The sequence below is a fragment of the Diadema setosum genome, chromosome 14 (genome assembly GCF_964275005.1).
Source record: "Diadema setosum chromosome 14, eeDiaSeto1, whole genome shotgun sequence".
Taxonomy (NCBI): domain Eukaryota; kingdom Metazoa; phylum Echinodermata; class Echinoidea; order Diadematoida; family Diadematidae; genus Diadema; species Diadema setosum.
This window is the reverse complement of record NC_092698.1, coordinates 7,869,462-7,888,565: the sequence shown is the minus strand read 5'-3', so window position 1 is coordinate 7,888,565 and position 19,104 is coordinate 7,869,462. Positions and strand designations below refer to the sequence as shown.

At 36.3% G+C, this 19,104-nt stretch overlaps 1 protein-coding gene across 1 annotated transcript in view; it reads right to left on the bottom strand.

The window, feature by feature from the left end:
- LOC140238098 (uncharacterized) overlaps nt 1-18,856 on the bottom strand; it is a 56,022-nt gene extending 37,166 nt beyond the window's left edge. Inside the window, exon 1 of the mRNA XM_072318027.1 lies at nt 18,567-18,856. Within this exon, the coding sequence (XP_072174128.1) occupies nt 18,567-18,636 (70 nt within the window). The 5' untranslated portion in view covers nt 18,637-18,856. The remainder of the gene's footprint in view (nt 1-18,566) is intronic.
- Between the last annotated feature and the right edge of the window lie 248 nt (nt 18,857-19,104).

The window sequence follows — 19,104 nt, the reverse complement described above, 5'->3', positions numbered from 1 at the left end:
TCCACAAGAAATCTTGAGGCATTTAATTGTGGCGCCAATGACGAATGTACTTTTGAATCATACTTTGGAGTGTCAGGTAACAGTGAAGGATCCAGGAATTCCGTAAGGGGGGGGGGGGGCAAAATATTTCTGGTGCCACTTCCGGGTTTAATCCGCTGACAAGCAAAAAACAAAACAAAACAGAACAAAACAAAACAAAAAACAAAACAAAATAAAAATGGTTTCATCGGCTTTGGAAATTAAAGGGAGCACATTCGCCCTTTCGTTTTTTTTTTTTTTTATTTCTTCTATCTTAAAAAAAAGGGGGGGGGGGCTCCCGGTGCGCCCCTCCCTATCAACCACTGAGGTAAGCAGTTCTTTTTCCGTTTCCTTCAGATAAGAGTTGCTCAGAGATTATATCAGTTATCAAAAATGAAGCAAGTGTGTGCCTAAAGAAAAAAAAAACGAAAAAAAAATCTCAGCAAGTTAGATGAAGGGGTGGGGGTGTTCACAATTAAGCATTTTAAGTGCATATTATGCGTGGCAGCGTTGCGTTCTCGTATGTAGTGTACAACAGTCGAATGGATTTTATACTCAACAAAATGTGACTTTTTTGTTTTAATGTTTGAACAATCACTGCACTGTATTAAAGTGTTACAGATACAGCAATACTTTATGCTTTGGCGATACGCCATTCTAAACATAATGTGTATGTTTACTGCGTTGTAACAATGCTCGAAATCAGGAATATATAATAGTCGTTGGATAAACAGGCGGACTGCCTTTATGAGTATTGCATTACAACAAACTTGCATTAAAGAAATCAGTTAAAATGGCGTCTAGGTTGAATAAAAATTCGCTCTACTACATGGTGCAACAACAATGTTTTGGTGGTTGGTCAACAGGTTTTCATTTCGTATAACAATGAGAAATATACCCTTACTTTTCATATTACAGGAAGGCTGATCTGATGACATTAAATTTGCTTTCAACATACTTTTTGTCAAATTCTGAATAGAAAGAAATCATTCAAAGATGTTCAATTCATGTTTTGGTTGAAATTAAGTCTATAATTTCCTGTTTGCACAAAATATTCATCCTTTTCACTTATGTAAGTTGGCAAATTAATCGAGGCATTAATTCATTAATATGAGCACTTTCCTTATAAAACATCTGACAAAAGTCAGATGTTTGTTTGTTTTTGAATCAATATATTGTGTCCAATTCTTATCTTAAACGCAAGTTAATCTTCTCAAGATATCAACTCACTGATACAGTACTGATCAAAACGCATTACATCATTTTCCCCTACATTTTCCTCTTATCCAGACGGACAATCAACATCATTAATGATCCAAAAGGTTTAAGTATGCAAAAAGAAATATACCTATGTGGGTCGTCTTTCTGAAGCTAAGTCAATTCTGGCTTCTTCACCGAATAAAAAGCCAGTTCTACAGTTAAATCTCACAAAATTGTTATGCCTTTTTACATAAAATTTCTGCACTTCTGTTGGAACACATGGCTGTTCGTTACACTGATGAAACAAAAGAAAAAAAGACGCAGACACCTTGATCGAGATTCAAAACCTAAAACTCATAATAAGTCTTGAGCAATTTCTTGTAAAGAACAGTACACGTGTACGTATTTCACATGGGCATCAAATCTGACTTCGTCTATAAAGTAAGAGCGGATATGAATAAAATGGTTTTCGCGTCTTGTTGATAATATTATGATGTATTGTTCTTCCATGGTTTGGGGTCTTTTCGTTGTTTTGCTTTCTTTTGCTCATTTTTCGCTATCCTTACCCTCAAGAAGTGGTAACGTTATACCCTCCTTCCTGTGCATTGTTTGATTCTAAACAATCATCTAGGATTCCCTTACAAAATCTTTCTAAAGCAGAAGTACTAGAACCTACAGAAATCTAGTTTGCAGTCAGCCAAATTCGTTTTTAGTTGGGGTTTGGCGATTCGCGTTTATATTTTCTTTTCCTTTGAGGAGTGGGGAGTGGAGAGTGTTCAGGGAAAAAAAAAATCATTATGGATGGGTGTTTGAGCACAATATTCCGAACTTGCAGCATTTTAAGTTCTATTTTCTTAGAATTGGAATCTCCCGACCATTCTCAATAACATCTGAAAAGATTGATAAGAGTGAAATCGTAAAATCTTACACATCTACAGTGTATCAATAAAATCGATGCAAAATTGATGTTTCCCTAAAATCGCTGAATTTGTCAATTGCAATTAAACACATATTAAGAGGCAAGTGTATTCGAAATACTTATTTGAATTGATCCTGCGAGCTATCTTGCATCTTTCGTACTCTCCCCCCCCCCCCCTTTTTTTTTTTCCGGCTGCCCTACAGTCCTAACTAAGCGGGCATGGTGCCAAAACCAGCACTTTCCACTCGACTTAACCAGCGGGCTCCCCATCGTAAACACAAGTCGTTTGCCTGAAGAGGTTATAGTAGGGCTCAACGTCACTTCTCCTCCAGAAACTCTCGAGCAAACATGCAATGGCGTTGATCATGGCGCACGCATTATTGATTCAGGATAAATAGCAATAAGAATCTCGGCGAAGGGTTTACAGGCTCCTAACTTCAGCTTTCTAAAGCGGTCATCGCCGTAAGTTATGTTTATATCTTTCCTGATGAGCGTAGCGTACAAATTCAAAGGAAGACTAATTTAACGTTTTAATGACGAATAAATATTGTTACGTCACAAACTCATCTATACGTGTCTATTTCTCCACTCTTTTTCCCTCTGCCGCATATATATATATATATATATATATTTCTCCCTCTTCATTTTCTCTATCTTGTTTCTAATCTATCTATGTCTGTAACGTTTTTATTTTGTTTTGTTTTACTTTGTTCTAAACCCTGCTTCTTTCTAACTTTCTTTCTCTACCTCTTCTCTCTCCTTTTCTTTCTCATTGATTATTGATTGATTGATTTTCCTTGAAATTTCCTTGAAATCAAAATATGTACATTACTTCTTTTTGAATAATACAAAGAAATTATCACAAAAGTACATGAAACTGCGGCTGGATGGCCGTACTCAAGTCCGTCCTCCGCATTTTCTCTGGAAGCTGGAATTCAGTTTCCACATCCTGTCATATACCACATGTTTAAGATCGATCTGATGGATTTTGGTGTAGTGCCCAAAACGGCTTATGTCAGGGGGAAATGTGTCACCTGTATTGATCTGGATGTAACCCGAGCCGCCCTCTTTCAGTGTTAGCCAATACAAATAGATAAATACAAAGGTGAATGGCGAAAAATCTGGACCGGAGAATGGAATGATCTGGCCTGTTTACTTGGTCTACTTCTCAACGAAAACGCGGGCGTTCTTTTCAAATTGTTAACCCACCACGTGCGAGGTAGGTTGCCGTCGCGTAGCTGCAGAGTGTATATTCAGGCTTGTAAGCACCCATGAATTAAATTAATTCGGTCATATAGCGCCTATCGGTTTTCGCCGAAACAGAGAATTGGATTACTCGATAATGCTTGCCATGGATTGATGGAAGGATTCTCCCGATTGACCAATGTAAACTGCCAGTTGAACAGGGGTTAAAAAACATCCCTTGTATTACATTACAACGGCGAAGATATACTAATACCAACAAAAACCAATAATTGGTCGTAAATTGCCTTGTCAAAAGGAGCAAGAACTATATCACGCTATCATGAATATAAATGATATAGTGTTTGCATTGTTCAGGATCCGTATAATTCTAGCCATGTTCATTTGTGTTAAGGTACTGAATTATGAACATTAATGTTGTCTTACATGGAACAATGGCAAAGCTATATCAATTTAGCAGAGCCATTTCATGATTGCCATTCTTTTGTCTTTGTTTGAAAAACAAAAAAAAAGAGGTGATTGTGTACGTTGTTTATGAGTGAAACACACAAAAAAGTATCAGAATACAAAACAATATGAGTGACGTATAAAGCGTCCATATTCAACGTCAGCAATTTGGCATTGCCTGATCCAGCAAAGATGTAAAAGGAGCTACGGAGTGCAAATGGAATGCAAACCCAGGTTGACTGTGTTGATTCATTAAACCCTCAGCATCACTTACAAAATCTATGTGGCAAAATGAGCTTCAATTTTCTTTTAAAAAAATATATTTTCTACTATTTTTCATCAGATTACTCGGATACGTCAACAAAAAACTTCCAAACAAAAATTCTGCTGGTGATCTCTTTCTGTCAACCACTGCTGATTAACAAAGGCCAGTGGAATATGCCTTCCCCTATAGACTGAGCATAACTTGCATGTTTTTCATGTCACTATTAAACATCATGACCAACAAAAGACATTGTAGGGAAACATGCAAATTATGCTCGGTCGCGTTGAAGGTGCATTCTAGTATGTTTTGTTATAAAGCATGTAAGTAATATAGCAATTGCATGATTGACAGATGAGATCACCAGCAGAATCTGGTTTTAGAACGGTTTTTTTTTTTTGTGGCCATATCCAAGTAATCTCACGAAAATCGGAGAAAAGTTAATATAGAATATGGGAAACGTGTTCAGATATCCGTTTCGAAACATAAAGTGACATCGAATGTATCATGAATCAACACAAATCAACATGCATTTGTATCCCATACGTCCTTTAAAGGTATTGTTAACCGTTTGGGCAGTGATTTAAAAAAAATATGCTTGAGTTATCACATTTGATGCATATGTGTATAATAGGTCAGTTGTATAACAAAACATCCTACCTTACAGAAATTTCGCAATAAGGCCTAAAATGTAAGGATGTATCACTATTTTTTTCAGTAAAACATAACTGTAGACGGTTTAGTCTAGAAACAATTTTATCATAACTTATGTTCACAATTTGTATATTCAACAATATTACTAAACATTGATTATATATACTCATGAACATTCTTACATTGTTTCTATGCCTAACTCGCATTTTAGAACTATTTTGCAGCCCTAAAGCTGAGGTTTTTGTTTTATCTGCAAATGGTAAATAATGCCCTTAAAGTATTGATGGTAACCACGTTGTGCGCCATAAACATGCAAGTAATGAATCTGAAAATGTCTTCTGACTGTTGCAGCTTTGATATAGGCGTTTGATGAGCCGCACTTCGCAGTGGCTCTTTTTCGGATTCTCTGTTGCAGCCGTTAGTTGTCAAATCCGAGCTTTTTAGAACGGGGTATAAATCATGATAGAATTGGTATGAGAGGCGGAGTTATATCCATTCATTGAGATTCATGTGTAAGTACTGAACCAAGCAGCAATAAGTCTATTCGTAGAGGTTGTTTTGAGGTGTGTTTGTTTGTTGTTGGTCTGTTTGTTTGTTTGTTTGTTTGGTTTTTTTTTTTTTTTTTTGGGGGGGGGGGGTGTTTGCTTCTTTTTTTTTCACAACATGCAATCCGAGAACTGGGGAACATTGTAAACTTGCGTTTTGGGACATCTCCGCGAATTTATGAGAATTAAAGACATTAGGTTGTATAGAAATTGATGTATTTTGCTAGTCATGAATTGATGTGGAGTAATCAATCCTTATCAATGACGCATTTAGGAACTTACCTCTTGTAAAACCGGAACCAGCGCTTGTGATTTTTTTTTTCCAGTGCTTACTTACGTTCACTACCTTGTGATATTCGGTTCAATTCTCTCCATGAGGTACGTTAGTGCCTGTCATTAACTTGCATCAATTCTACTCTTTTTTTTCTGTTGGGTTTTTAGAATAAATCACCGCGTAAGTTTATAATTTGTAATCATTGATAAATGTCATTTATGATCGATTATCAATTATGATTGATAGTATTCCTTAACCATTACTACTACGGCATCCATTTTTTTTTCTATCGCATTTTCTTTACTTGTCTGGTGCGAAATTGCATTCACAATATAAATGGTCCTGCTATTTACCAGGTTTGATCTTTCACAAGTATAAAAGCATAACCGAGGTACCTATATACCCGTTTTTATCATGAGGTGCATGTGTCGCGCAAGACCACACACATGGCACATTTCTTAATTCTCTCATTAAACTTGGTAGTAAAGGAAATAGCGTATACAGTATCGCAATTGCAAGGAGTGATTTGAATGAAATACAAAAAACAACAGAACAAACATAATGTCATATAATTATGAAATACATACAATAAGCCAATTAAAATGGAGACCTCGCATCAAATTGAGGAAGTTCAACAACCACGGCAAGAACGTTAACGATGTCTGGGTGTAATATAGGTTTTCCGGCCAATTCCGCACTTTTTTCAGTCCAATTCCTAATTGCTGCATTCAATTTAGCACAATTTAGCCTAGACGGCATGTTCGGTATTTCAATTTTATAATCTTTTCATTCAAATTCATTTTGGAGCATTCAAATTACCTTTTACATCATTCGAATCAGCACTTTTTCAGTTCAAATTCGTAAGACAGGCACCATTTCGCAAATCGTTCATTCAATTTAGCACGATATAGTCACGTGATCACGTAAACACTGCGCTCGTTCATTCGAATTCATTCTTGGGCATCCAATTTCGCATTTACTGCAGTCAATTTAGCAGACACGTTTGTGCTTTTATTCTGATATCACCTTTGCAACAGTACTTTCAAAATAAGTGTATGTGTTTATAATGTTCGATAGCATTATTTCATTCACAGATACATTGATCTTAAGTTTGTTTTGTCAATAATTGGGAGAAGGAGGTTTCAATTTACATGATTATTTCTTTCATCTGCATGTTTCATTATTTTCATTTGGTGGGTCCTAGATTGCGTTAATTATCATTGGGAATGAATAAAAGTTCTTGGATCAGCTCTAGCCATCAATTTGTCAAGGTTATTACCCTCAAATGCTTCTATGATTCTTTCCCTGTTTTCTTGAGAGATACGCAAATACGTATAGATCACGGTTCTCACCTTTTCAAAATAGAAATAACATTTCGCCAATTTGAATGAACATGTTTGGAATTTGACTGCCCATACGCGAAATTGAATGACTGAAATACCATTTTCCGCCAGTGCTGGCGAATTTGAATGACTGAAGAGCACGTGCCAATTTGAATGCCCGTTTTACGAATTCGAAAGGCACATGTGCGAATTTCATTGACCGAAATGCTAAATTGAACGAACAAGTTGCAATTTTGAATGACAGAATGTGCAGTGATGAAGATTTTCGCTAAATTGAATGAACCTTTTATCAAATGGACTGACAAAAGTGCGAAATTGGCCGGGAAAATCTATAGTATATGGTGATACACGTATACACTGAAAGAGCGGTAAACACCAGACTGAGAACATGGCGTTTGTTTTCTTGAGACGTGAACGAACGTACTGTAACAAAACGAGCAAAAAAAAAAAAAAAAAAAAGAGTGAGAACGGATAACTGATAGCAAAGATATTGACAGTGATTATGTGCTAGTGCGATCCAATTCCACGTTGAACAAGGGAAGACGGTCGAACCCTCATCATCTGCCTCCAAATGGGACCCGATTCACACTCGAGATTTATTACCAAGGCAAGTCAAAGAAAAATGGAATCTAAATTATATATATATGTGAATTGAGTGAAAGCGGCAACATCAGTAGAACACATCAGTGAAGTTTGAGGAAAGTCGGAAAACCAGTTCAAAAGTTTTGTTGTTGTTGCTGTTTTAAGTTTCGGTGCCGTCTCTGCTGGATGAGAAGACTACAACATTTGTGACGTCACACATTGACAACGACATAATGGAAATGTAAAGAGAATTCAACATATTTTCATTTTCTATAGCAGAACGGAAAAATCACTTAACTTACCTCTTTCAGAAAGCTGGAGTAATGATAATTTCACCTTTCAAGTTCGTGTGTCCCATTTTCATTGATAGATATTAGATTTCTTTTATAAGCTGGCGCATTGTAGAGGTATAATAGGTTATTAAGGCATTTTATAATAAAAAAAACTGGAAATTTTCTAACGATGGAGGGGGATGATAATATCAATATTTGGGATTTATAGGGCTCCAAATCAATCTAACAACTAAATACTCCAGGTGCAACGTGTGCAAGATACGAATTACATACATAAAATGAAGAAAACGACGAAGTGAAACAGTATACAGGACATAGTGAAATTAATTATATCAATTTATTGTAAGCCAAATTAAACTAATCTTCGTGAGATAGGTATTATAGAATACTGTAGATTTCCAGTGAATCTATTTGGACTCCCCCCCCCCCCCCCCCCCCAAAAAAAAAAAAAAAAATCGAGCAGTTATATCCTGTGCAAAAGGGGAACGTATATTCTCGAGTAACATGATGGGGTTATAGTTTTTCATTTCTTTCGAGGTGTATTGGCGTATGATTTCATACATAATTTTTGGAAGCATTATTTGTCAACCATGTAAAATTTGTAACGTTGTCAGAGTGATATACGACCTTATGTCAGTAAGAGAAAGGATTGTGTACTTTTTCATTAAAACATTGAACTTAATGGAATAAAATATGTGTTGTAAGTGGTATATAGGAGAGTCGATAATTTACTCCTATTTTCCTCTAATTGCCTTGTGAGAATAACATGAAAAGAAAATTTGAATATCTAATGGATGTAAGTGCTATTACCTTTAATGATAAGTAAAAAAACGTTCTTATTTTGTGAGTATGAATGGGCCGAGACGCCAACAGAATTTGATTTGACCTCCGCACACGATTTACGGCGCCAGTCCAATTGCAAGCTATTTTTTTTTTCCACCGGATCCTAAAAAGTCACTAGACACATCTCTGGTTTGCTTTGTTTTGTTTGTTTTCTGTTGTTGTTGTTGTTGTTGTTTTTCCCCTTTGGGTTAAATCTGCATGGAATTGTGCCTTCAATCCATATTCCATCAGAGAGAAAGCAAAAGTGAGAAGGTTAGGAGGAATGTTGATGATGATGAACGATCGATCTTTCGTTTTAACATTAATGTCCTCGCACTGTCATGTGTCCAACCTATATGCTGCAAATTCTACGAAGCATCTGAAATTGAAAGATTCCTCCAAAACCACAACCCTCCCCCAGGATAAAAAGCGCTGAATCCCTTTCGCACGAGGAAAATAAGATCTCCTTGCCTGTTATTCGTACTATTTTGACAAAGACTTAATACGATTTCTGTATATTACGTGGCTCATTAAAGGGCGTACAGTCTTAAAAGCGACAATGAACAATAGAAAAAAACACACACACAGCATCACATAATAGATGATACATGTTTTATATCAGTGGTTCGGTAATTGTTGCCGCATGATCTCTTGATAACAAAAAAAAAAAAACAAACAACAAGATAAAAGGCCTCCACTTGAATATAAGTGAGAGTATACACAGTAGACTTAGTATCTGGCAAATTAGATTATAATTTATAATATTTCATGTGATTTCAAATGATGTTTTAATCGGTGCACAAAGTGCATGTGATAGGATACATAGAGGTGCAGAATGCTGGCGAATGTGTGATCGCGCGTGCTACACAAGCGAGAGAACGGAAGAGACAGGCAGCGTATAGGTGCGGTTGGTGCGTGTTCAATAATCATGTGCGAGAGTGAGAATAGAAGAGTTACGTGCCCGAGTCTTGCCGCTTATAGGGTCCGCCACTTTTCCTGACCGACGAGAGGGAAAAACCTGGAAAAATGACAGGGATTCGATTAGCGATGAGCATCAACAGGGTGCAGGGTGAATTGGATTTGCTGTCTGAGTTAAGAGTCTTTAGAGCAGACGCCATTTCAGACCTGGAAGAGTTACATGTATCTTATATCAGCTGAAACTTATAGCTGTACTTTAAGGCCCGAATTCACGAAGGTGGTACAAATGAAACCATGTTTTAAACCATGGACAAAAACCATGGAGCGCCAAGTGTCGCATGGAATATATTTCGTTACGAAATCAGTCATTTCATCAATGAAACTGATTAGATTGTAACGAAATTACAACATTTTGTAACTAAATGAACATTTCGTCCACGAAATGATAATTTCGTTAACGAAACGGTCATTTTGTCGACAAAATGACCAATTTCGTAACGAAATATTCTGTGCGACACTTGGCGCTCCATGGTTTTTGTCCATGGTTTAAACCATGGTTTCATTTGTACCACCTTCGTGAATTCGGGCCTAAGCGTTCAACGGTGCACTGAAAGTAAGCATAGGATTTCTTATGTGACAGAATTAATATTGTATTTCAAAATATTTAAATGCGAATTATCTCGAGAAATTTGCAGAGATTTAAGGTATTACTCTAAAAGATATCAACACATAAAATCATCTTTGGATATGAAGAGGTGTATGACGTCTAACCACAAATGCACAAATCACACATTCATAATCTAACAAACACATGTGTGTGTGCGCGCACACACACACACACACAAACAAACAAACACAGACTGAGACACATAGAGAGAGAGAGAGAGAGAGAGAGAGAGAGCGATGTACTTATATATTGGTAGTGTATAATCTTTCAATATAACGTTGGTTCATATTCTATCTCGACATGCAGACACGCAGGTGTTTGCGATACGGAAAGGGGGTCATTACTTTTATAAGTTTTATGGAACTTTATGTCTCCATAGAAACTTCTCATGATCCCTCCACAAATCATTTATCATGTTATCATTTCCTTTCATTGTAATTCACTTTGTGTTTGTTGATCCACCTTCTTGGTGTATATGGTATGTATGTGTATTGTTTTTTTTTACTCTGTATATTCCAATTGATGTTCATTATATCACATTTTATGTAACCTTTGTTTCCTTTTAATGGTTATGTGGAAATGAATTGAATTTAATTGAATTTAATTGAAAGCTTAAATTCATGCTTGAGCCCTATTAGCTAGTACTCATTATCGTTGCAAGAGCTCGTAAGAATCAGTGAATAACTTTGTAAGCCTTAAAACCAATAAACATACTGAAGTATGCAAGATAGCTAGGTATATTCAACCACCTGAATGATCACCAGACTGTGGTTTATGAAAAAATAGACATGAGATAGAGTCATTATTTTTCACGGTATGTCACAAACCCACAGACACACGCAATAACACAAACAAACAAACAGACAAATAAACCCACAAAAAAAATCATTAAAATGATACCAATTTCTGTACCGAACTGTTCTTTAAATTACTGAAAAATAATCAGTACATATACGTATTTCCCTATATTGACATAAAATAATTATGTATGAGTTCATGTCAGGACATGGCAGCAAAACTAATATGACACACGTCATCTAGTCAGACATGTGCAATACAACCTAAATATCGGAGTCAGTTGGGCGTCAATAAAGATGAAATTCATACATACAATTTAAATTAATATCTTCTACATTATTTTCTAATATTGATTGCATAGGCTTAAAATAATTTCAACGACTGACTAGAAAACAGGCCTCAGATATGGAAACAGATCGGTTTATATTGTAGACGAATTCACATCTGGCCGACCCCTCCCCAACTTCCCTTTTTAATCCAGTCCTTAGTACACCGAACATTTACAGAAACATCAAGAACACTGGCTATAGAAGAAAGTGGTTACATGTAACCATTACTATTATTTTCAGACGACCACTGTTATTTTCAATCCCGTCTGGTAAACCATTCCCAAGCTTTAAACACATGTTCAAGTTGTACTATTCATCTCACCCCTGGGGGGGGGGGGGGGGGGCGACAGCTGCATCACTCGACTAGACCACGACCTACTCGTGACGGGGGCAGATCCGGACTGAAGGACCGCGCCAAAGTGCAAGTATCGACAGAAAACGCGCTCGACAAGCGGTGCTGGCGTTGAACTAGAAATGTGAGAGTGTTTCAGAGAGGTTATTCAACTCTTCAAAAGGCGCACATCGTTAGGGATCGAAGAAGTAAACCTAGAAGCCATGGGCATGCACATCCACAAACACGTACACATACACGCAAAAATGTTCTTTTCCTTTAATACCACAACCGAGAATGCACTGTAAGATGGAGTTATCATAATATCTTGAATGTAGCGTTGTGTCACATAATCAAGATAATCATCACATACAATACCTGAAATAAAACTGATTACCATGAGTTAGACTTACCTTAGACTTACAGAACAAAAAGATAACATCTTATTTCTAAAGGTTTGACAAACGTTCCAAATCGTAACGGTTTTAGTTGTCTTTTAGTTGATTTAAATACATTTCAAGAATTATTTCTATATGAATTTACTGCACAACTTGAGATAAGATTATGTTTGTTTTTTCCTAGAAAAATTCAGTTGTATTCATTTCACGGCGCCGTTTAAAATTCAAGGAATTATGCTTAAGTATAAATCAATTGATACTTGAAAAGAAGCGCCACTTTCGTCAAAACACTGGCGTGTAATCTTTAATTAACAGCAGACGGTTCTTTCTAGGTAATTTCATTAGCTATTCGAGAAACCTTCTTAAGTGCATAAAGATGGGATCTAGGCCGCTATTTATCTATATTTTGCATAAATATAAGAGCACACTATAATGTCAACACTGCTTTTCATGTTAAACTGTTTGTTAAAATTATTCGTTATTTTGGTATGAAGTCGTATTATTCTGGATATTGTCCTTTTCACATTTTGAATAGAAAACGTTTTAATTGGTGTTTGGTTCAAAGCGGAATGAGTTTAAATTTCCCCGAGAAAACGTTCTCAAAACTAGATATATTCAATACAAAGTTACACAACTGATACATCTATCCTATATATTTGTAACAAAATTGGTCGGGAAGGTTGGACAAACATATAGCTGTAGTTTCTTAGTATTTGATGAACATGGTGGGAAAGAGAAGGAATATTTGTGCCTTAATTCACGAATTTTCAAAAGTTACTTGAATTACCAGTAATTTGTATAGTTAATGTGAGTTGTTCCGATTATGATTCCCTCTTCTTCAAACAACGGGATTAAATTTATGTTAAAGAAGTGTTGATATTAAGTAGACTGCAAAATGAAAATCTGCATGGTTTCATTTACAGCAATCTAAAAAAAAAACCACCAACCCACAAAACCATGTGAAATGGATAAATTCCAGTCATGGAAGTCGGACGGATCGATGCCCCAATTGAAAAGAACTTTTCTCGCGAGGAGGACTGTAGAGGATCGGAAAACACCCAACACCAAAAACAACAACGTCACAGCGAATGACAGGTCAGTAACAACGAAAAAGCGACATCGAACTCGAGACTGAATTGCTTTTTTATTTTCCCCATACCATCGACTAACACTTAACCTTTCCTGGCTCCCCAACCTCTGTACTCTGTCTCTCTTGTTCAGCGTATTTTTTGCTCTTCGCGAGAAGTTCTTTTCATCTGACGACGAATGTCAATCTTCACTGTGCGGAAAGGGGAATAAATGCATATGAACGAATGGACTCGACAAATTTCTAGCGTATTTGGGTTGTTGCATGGTGGTTTACGAGAGTGTGCGGTAAAGCACTTTCCCCAAAGAGCTGACGTGAAACGTTGAACATGTGTCTGCCTCATACGTATTAGTTTATCTCTTCCGACAACTACAGCAATCAGACCGAGAAAAAAAAAGTATCCGCAGGTTTTCCTTGCAAGCAATCGTATCAATCATGTCCTACCTACTGAACGGTATGAACGGAGCAAAATGCTAGAGCGTCCCTCTCACCGGAAAAGAAAGGAGACATTCGAAAAGTCCTTCACCACTTTCACCTTAATGTTGATTCATCTTTATCCTGTTTTCATCCAGCATGCCTTTGAAATATCATGCGATATATATTTCGATAATGTTTCCATAGAACTATTTTTTTTTAATGCGCATGTCCAAATATTATTAACTATTACATCGTGTTTCAGACTGTCGATCGCAACAAAACATGGGAAGACATGAATTTAAGAGCCAACTACCAAGTACATCTTTTAGCATTAGTTGAATGTGCTCTCTCTCTCTCGAACACACATCACTCACAATAGGTAGACTAATTTCTTTCATCTTACAAAGGAGGTTGTATTGTTTAGTCCGGCTGTTACCAAACAAATTTTATCTGTCCTTTCAGTGCTCGACGCGTTTGTATTACCTACTTTGTTCTTCATGATTAAAGGAAAGACAGAGATTATAATATGGTTGCTTTCAGGTTGTGCATCGCAATACATGTAGAACATGTATACTCGTGATGTACTGATGACAAAACTACTGTATATTGACAACGTGCTTTGCAGGATTCTTAATGGGATTATTGCTTGACGTTTGAACACTGCAATATCAATGACACCTTAACTTAATAACTGGGCACAAAGTGTGTAACCTAGGGTTATCTTCCACATGAATAACCCGCAATATGTTAAAAATACCTTTCGCTCACGTACAAGCATTTGAAGATAGAATAACCGCCTTGGATGCATGACTGAACAATGGACAATTCAAGAAAGAAAATACGAACAAAAAAAATTAAAAGATGTATACAGTCACGATTGTATTGTTTTAATATCGAAATCCGCAATGTAGGCACACCCTTTTTATCAATTCAAAACATGAACGATCCATTTGGTTTATGTGAGCACACAATCCACAAGATGTCACTTCACTCTCTGAACTCACACATTGGATGCAAGAAGGGGGTTACTTTTACGACCGTATATGGAGGAGGTGAAAAAAAAAAAAAGATTAAAGCTAACAAGATGATGTGTGGTTTATTTATTTATTTATTTATTGATCTATCTATTTTTTTTTTTTGGGGGGGGGGGGGGGCTGTCACAGAATGCCATAAACGTACATCAGGCATAAACTTACATCAGTTGACAGAATTTCGCACAACGCTGGAAATACCTGCCAAAACGGTTTATAATTTCGGGAAACGCTGACAAAACGGAGGGTATCTTGTATTAATTTCGTCTGTTGTGAAATCATACAAGCTCCCGCTTACGCGCTCGTATGTTTTGGTGTCGGTCAAGCACGCAACATATACACAGACTTCAGTGGAAAAGGGTTATAGTCTTACAAGAAAATTCACAAATTCACATTTTTATCGTCACGGACATCGTAACGACAGTTTTGACATGGTCCATTTTTAAAAAAATCATATCCGAGACAAAAAAAAAAGAAATGAACACCTAACTCCATGTCACTGTAAAATACGCTCCTCTTTTGAGTCCGAATACTAGTAAATTCACTGCAAATCTAAAATGCTGTATCCCCCTCCATCAGTGTCCATCGCAAAAAAGCTTTCAATTTTATCATTCTGTAGGAAAGGTCTGAATTACCTATCTCTAAAATACACCCGCTTATTACAAAAGGAATCTAATATTTAATGTTGCAAAAGGGACACACGAACTTTAAGCCTGAGTCAAGAGGGAAGTCCTTCTAAAAAAAAAAAAAAAAAATATATATATATATATATAGATAGATATATATATATACATTTAAACAAAAGTTTTGCCTCAGGATCTTTGTTTAGGGCGAACTGACTTTGATTTGCATTAGACTGTACAATTATATTTATGCACGTTTATGTGACAGAGTTTTACTCAGTTTCTGACAGAATAAGCGATACGTATAAGTGACAGTTTCATTTACTCATGGAACACGAAATTATTCCAAAGTATTGCTCTCCTTAGACCCACGTATTGTTGGAATATAACAACAAATCAACTAAACTAAATGTGGCTTCACGACTTTCCTAATTTTCATCCCTATCAATAGTGGAAATAGCGAAGGCATTTGTTTTATTTTGCAAAAGTTATATGTATAGAAAATTACATTTGCATACAGTGCATTGACGTTTTGTGTAATATTGCTGTGGGATTCAGCAGAGAAAACTGTTCGTTCTTTTCTGAAGTGTTTCGATCAGTTATGTAACACTCAAGGGTACGAAAATTGTTACCAATCTTATTATTATTGCTAAATATTGTCTCGCAGTCTTTCATTAATTGAAAACCAGTAAACTGAGGATAGAAAACGAGGGTGAGAGTGCAACGGCAAAAGTACTTTTCCTTCCTAAACTATGTTCTTTTAATTAGTATTCTTGGCTGATTGAAGGATGTTTATAGACTCAAGTGTTGAGGTAAAATATGACTACCTTTGGTTGTAAATTCGGTAATGACATCATGCAAGTGTTAAGAGATGACAAATCATGATGTAAAAATGCAGCAAAGAAAAAAAGTAATATATCCTTTAGGATTTATTATGTGGACACTGAGAGAAAACGGAACAGCACACATTAATTTCATAACGGCCCACTAAATTCTGTTATCATTTTTACTTTTAATCGCTGAATATCGCATGATGATTGGAATACTTTTTGACCATGGTTAAACCTCCATTTGTTTTTATGTTTGGTTTGTTTTGACTTTTTTTCGCGGACGTTTTCTTCGTTTACTTGCTGAAATTAATGAAATACACGAATATCAATATGGCTAGTTTCTCTTTGGCCAAATAATGGCCTTGATTAAATTCAATCTTAAGATAATAGCTTGAAAGTTGTTTTACCAACAACAACATTTAAACTGAATGTGTGGTATAACAGGTCATATTTTTGTTTCCCATAAAGGCTCTATTTGTGTCACCAGTTCAATAAAATTATAATTTTTTTTTAACATCCCGCCTTAGGATTGTAAACAACTATTTTCCTGATAAAGAAGATTTTTACCTGGGATCCGTTTGAGTCATGACTTAAACTATCGTTGAAATAAAAGGGTGATTAATCTAGATTGCATATGGCGGAAACGTAGGAAGCTACGGTATATTAACAAAAATATGATTTTAGAAGCATGATTAAAACTTAATTGACGTCCTCAGGAATGCGAAATCTGTTTCGAATCTTCAGATACCCAAAATAGACAAGACCAAAAGTAATCTAGCAATACTGAGCTCTCCTTCAACAGATTTTAAAATTGATTCAAAAGTTCTGTTTGAAATATTACTTTATAGTAAAGCCATGTCTAGAGAATTTATGGAAATATAAGTTAGAATTCGTCAACTATCAATTCAAGAACAGCCATTAGCTGAAGTGAGTAACTCGTGGTAAAATAAAATAAAGTCAAGCTCAAAGTCAAACTCAAATTATTCGGAAGAAAAAATGTAGGCTTATTGCAGACAAGAAGAAAAGTAAGAAGTCGCATGGATTGGCCAAAATCTCTCACAAAGCTACCTGGTTTGCGCAGGATTAGATCATCGGCAAGCTAAATATCATATTTAGGTAACATAGTGATAATAAATTGATTTTACATACATATACACACAGTGTGTTTTAATTCATTGAAGTTGTACAGTCGATTGATGTATTTCACACTTTCAGATTTGAGTCGGAAATCCCCATGCGTATCCTTTCATCAGGAAAACCTTCAAACACGAAACCTAACTAATAATCTACTACGTAGGAGTGCATAATTCCAAATGAGTCCAAGGCTTTGTATTGAACCCCATGATTAACATTAACATTAACATTGTACCTCTCTTCAAATGACTTTTTTTATGAATATTGCCTAATTCTACAGTTAAAAAGAAACAAAATAAAACAAACTAGGTTACATGTTCAAGTGATTACAACAATCTACTACGATGAGTACCAACTCTAAATTCCCTATTATGGCATTTAAGTCTTCCAGGCCTGCTGTATCATGCACGATATACGTATTCAATGAACTGTCAAACAGTAACTGACAACCCTTTCAGATGCGTTGACTATCCTTAACTTGGCATCAAGTATATCGCTGAACGTTTCAACGTCAAAAACTTGATAAGACATAAGGCTTTACAAAGTCTTGGAATGGCGCTACATGTTGTGAATATCAATGAACAGCTTATCGCATGAACTTTGACTACACGCATGTAGGTATTTTATAGTCTTCGAACATTGGTATGCTGTTAAAAAAAGTCCATGATGATATCCTGAGAAACTTCAAACGGGATTGACGATTGGTGAATTCCTGTCCCGGGACAATCATTTCCCCTAGAACATACCATGATGAGGAACTTCAAAAAAGGATCGACGATTGGTGAATTCCCGTCCCGGGACAATCGTTTTCCCCCTCAAAAAAAAAATATTCTACTGAGAAAACTCAAAGCCGTGCACTTCGATGAAAAACTACATCTATACAACATTAAAAGTATATAGGCTTTTCACTGTCATTGAGGAAGACTGCACACGTTAAAATATAAGACAATGAACACTGAGTTTGCACTTTGAGCTTTACAAAACATACGACAGATTCCGTATATTCCGGTAAAGTGCTATGAGAAACAAGTGCAAGATTTAAGGATGTCGTGTGATTAATATGAGTTGATAATCATATACCATAAAAAAAAAAAAATTAACACCAATAAGATTAATACGATGGAAAAGCAAATACAAAAGAGCATCGAAGGAAAGAAAAACAATCAACAACTGCAATGTGCATAATGTTCAAGTCCAATAATTTTGCATGAGAACTAAATGACTGGCATATCAACTACTTTATACAATAAGAATGAATGAGAAAATTTTCTGTATCTAGATCAATAAATGAAGGCAGCTTTTGATCCCGCAAACTGCCCACTTCCATTACATTTCTTGTGATTTTCTTTTCTTTTCTTTTTAATGAAAGACAGCTATTTGCAGTCATTACACGAACTCTCGTATTTGCATGCGCCCTGAAATAATTGCAAACGAGACTCACCTAATGCCGTGTGTGAGACAAGGAGGATAAGAAATGATGTGAAGAAAATGTATCTTAATTCAGGCGACATCGCAAAAGCTGCTGGGCACTAACCACCACTTCCTGTATAAGTCAGTTCGAGTTAATTAAAAAACGCCTCACTGCGAGTATCCCCTCGTCGTCTCTCTTCCTTTCCCCTCTGATGATGATTGTGTCGATTTATTTGCCCTCCAAGAGAAAGAAAAAAAGTAATGGAAAACGCGGGAAATGACTTTTTTACTAACAACGCGAGCGCGGACGAACGCGTACTCCTCGATCGCACTGGCAGAGTATAAAGGACCTCATTCAGTGCTGCCCGACTTATAACTACCTGTACATTGACCGTTCGCGCCCGTGATTGGTCGATACTTGAAAGCTGTTTGATGACGTACGGATGTCGTAAGCCTGTTGGGGGTTGATGATGAGGAAGTATTTCTGCCTCCGCTTGCGACATACGACATGAAAACAGGGGCACGGACGCATCTCATTGGAGACTTACCTACTCCTGCACCGCGCCTAT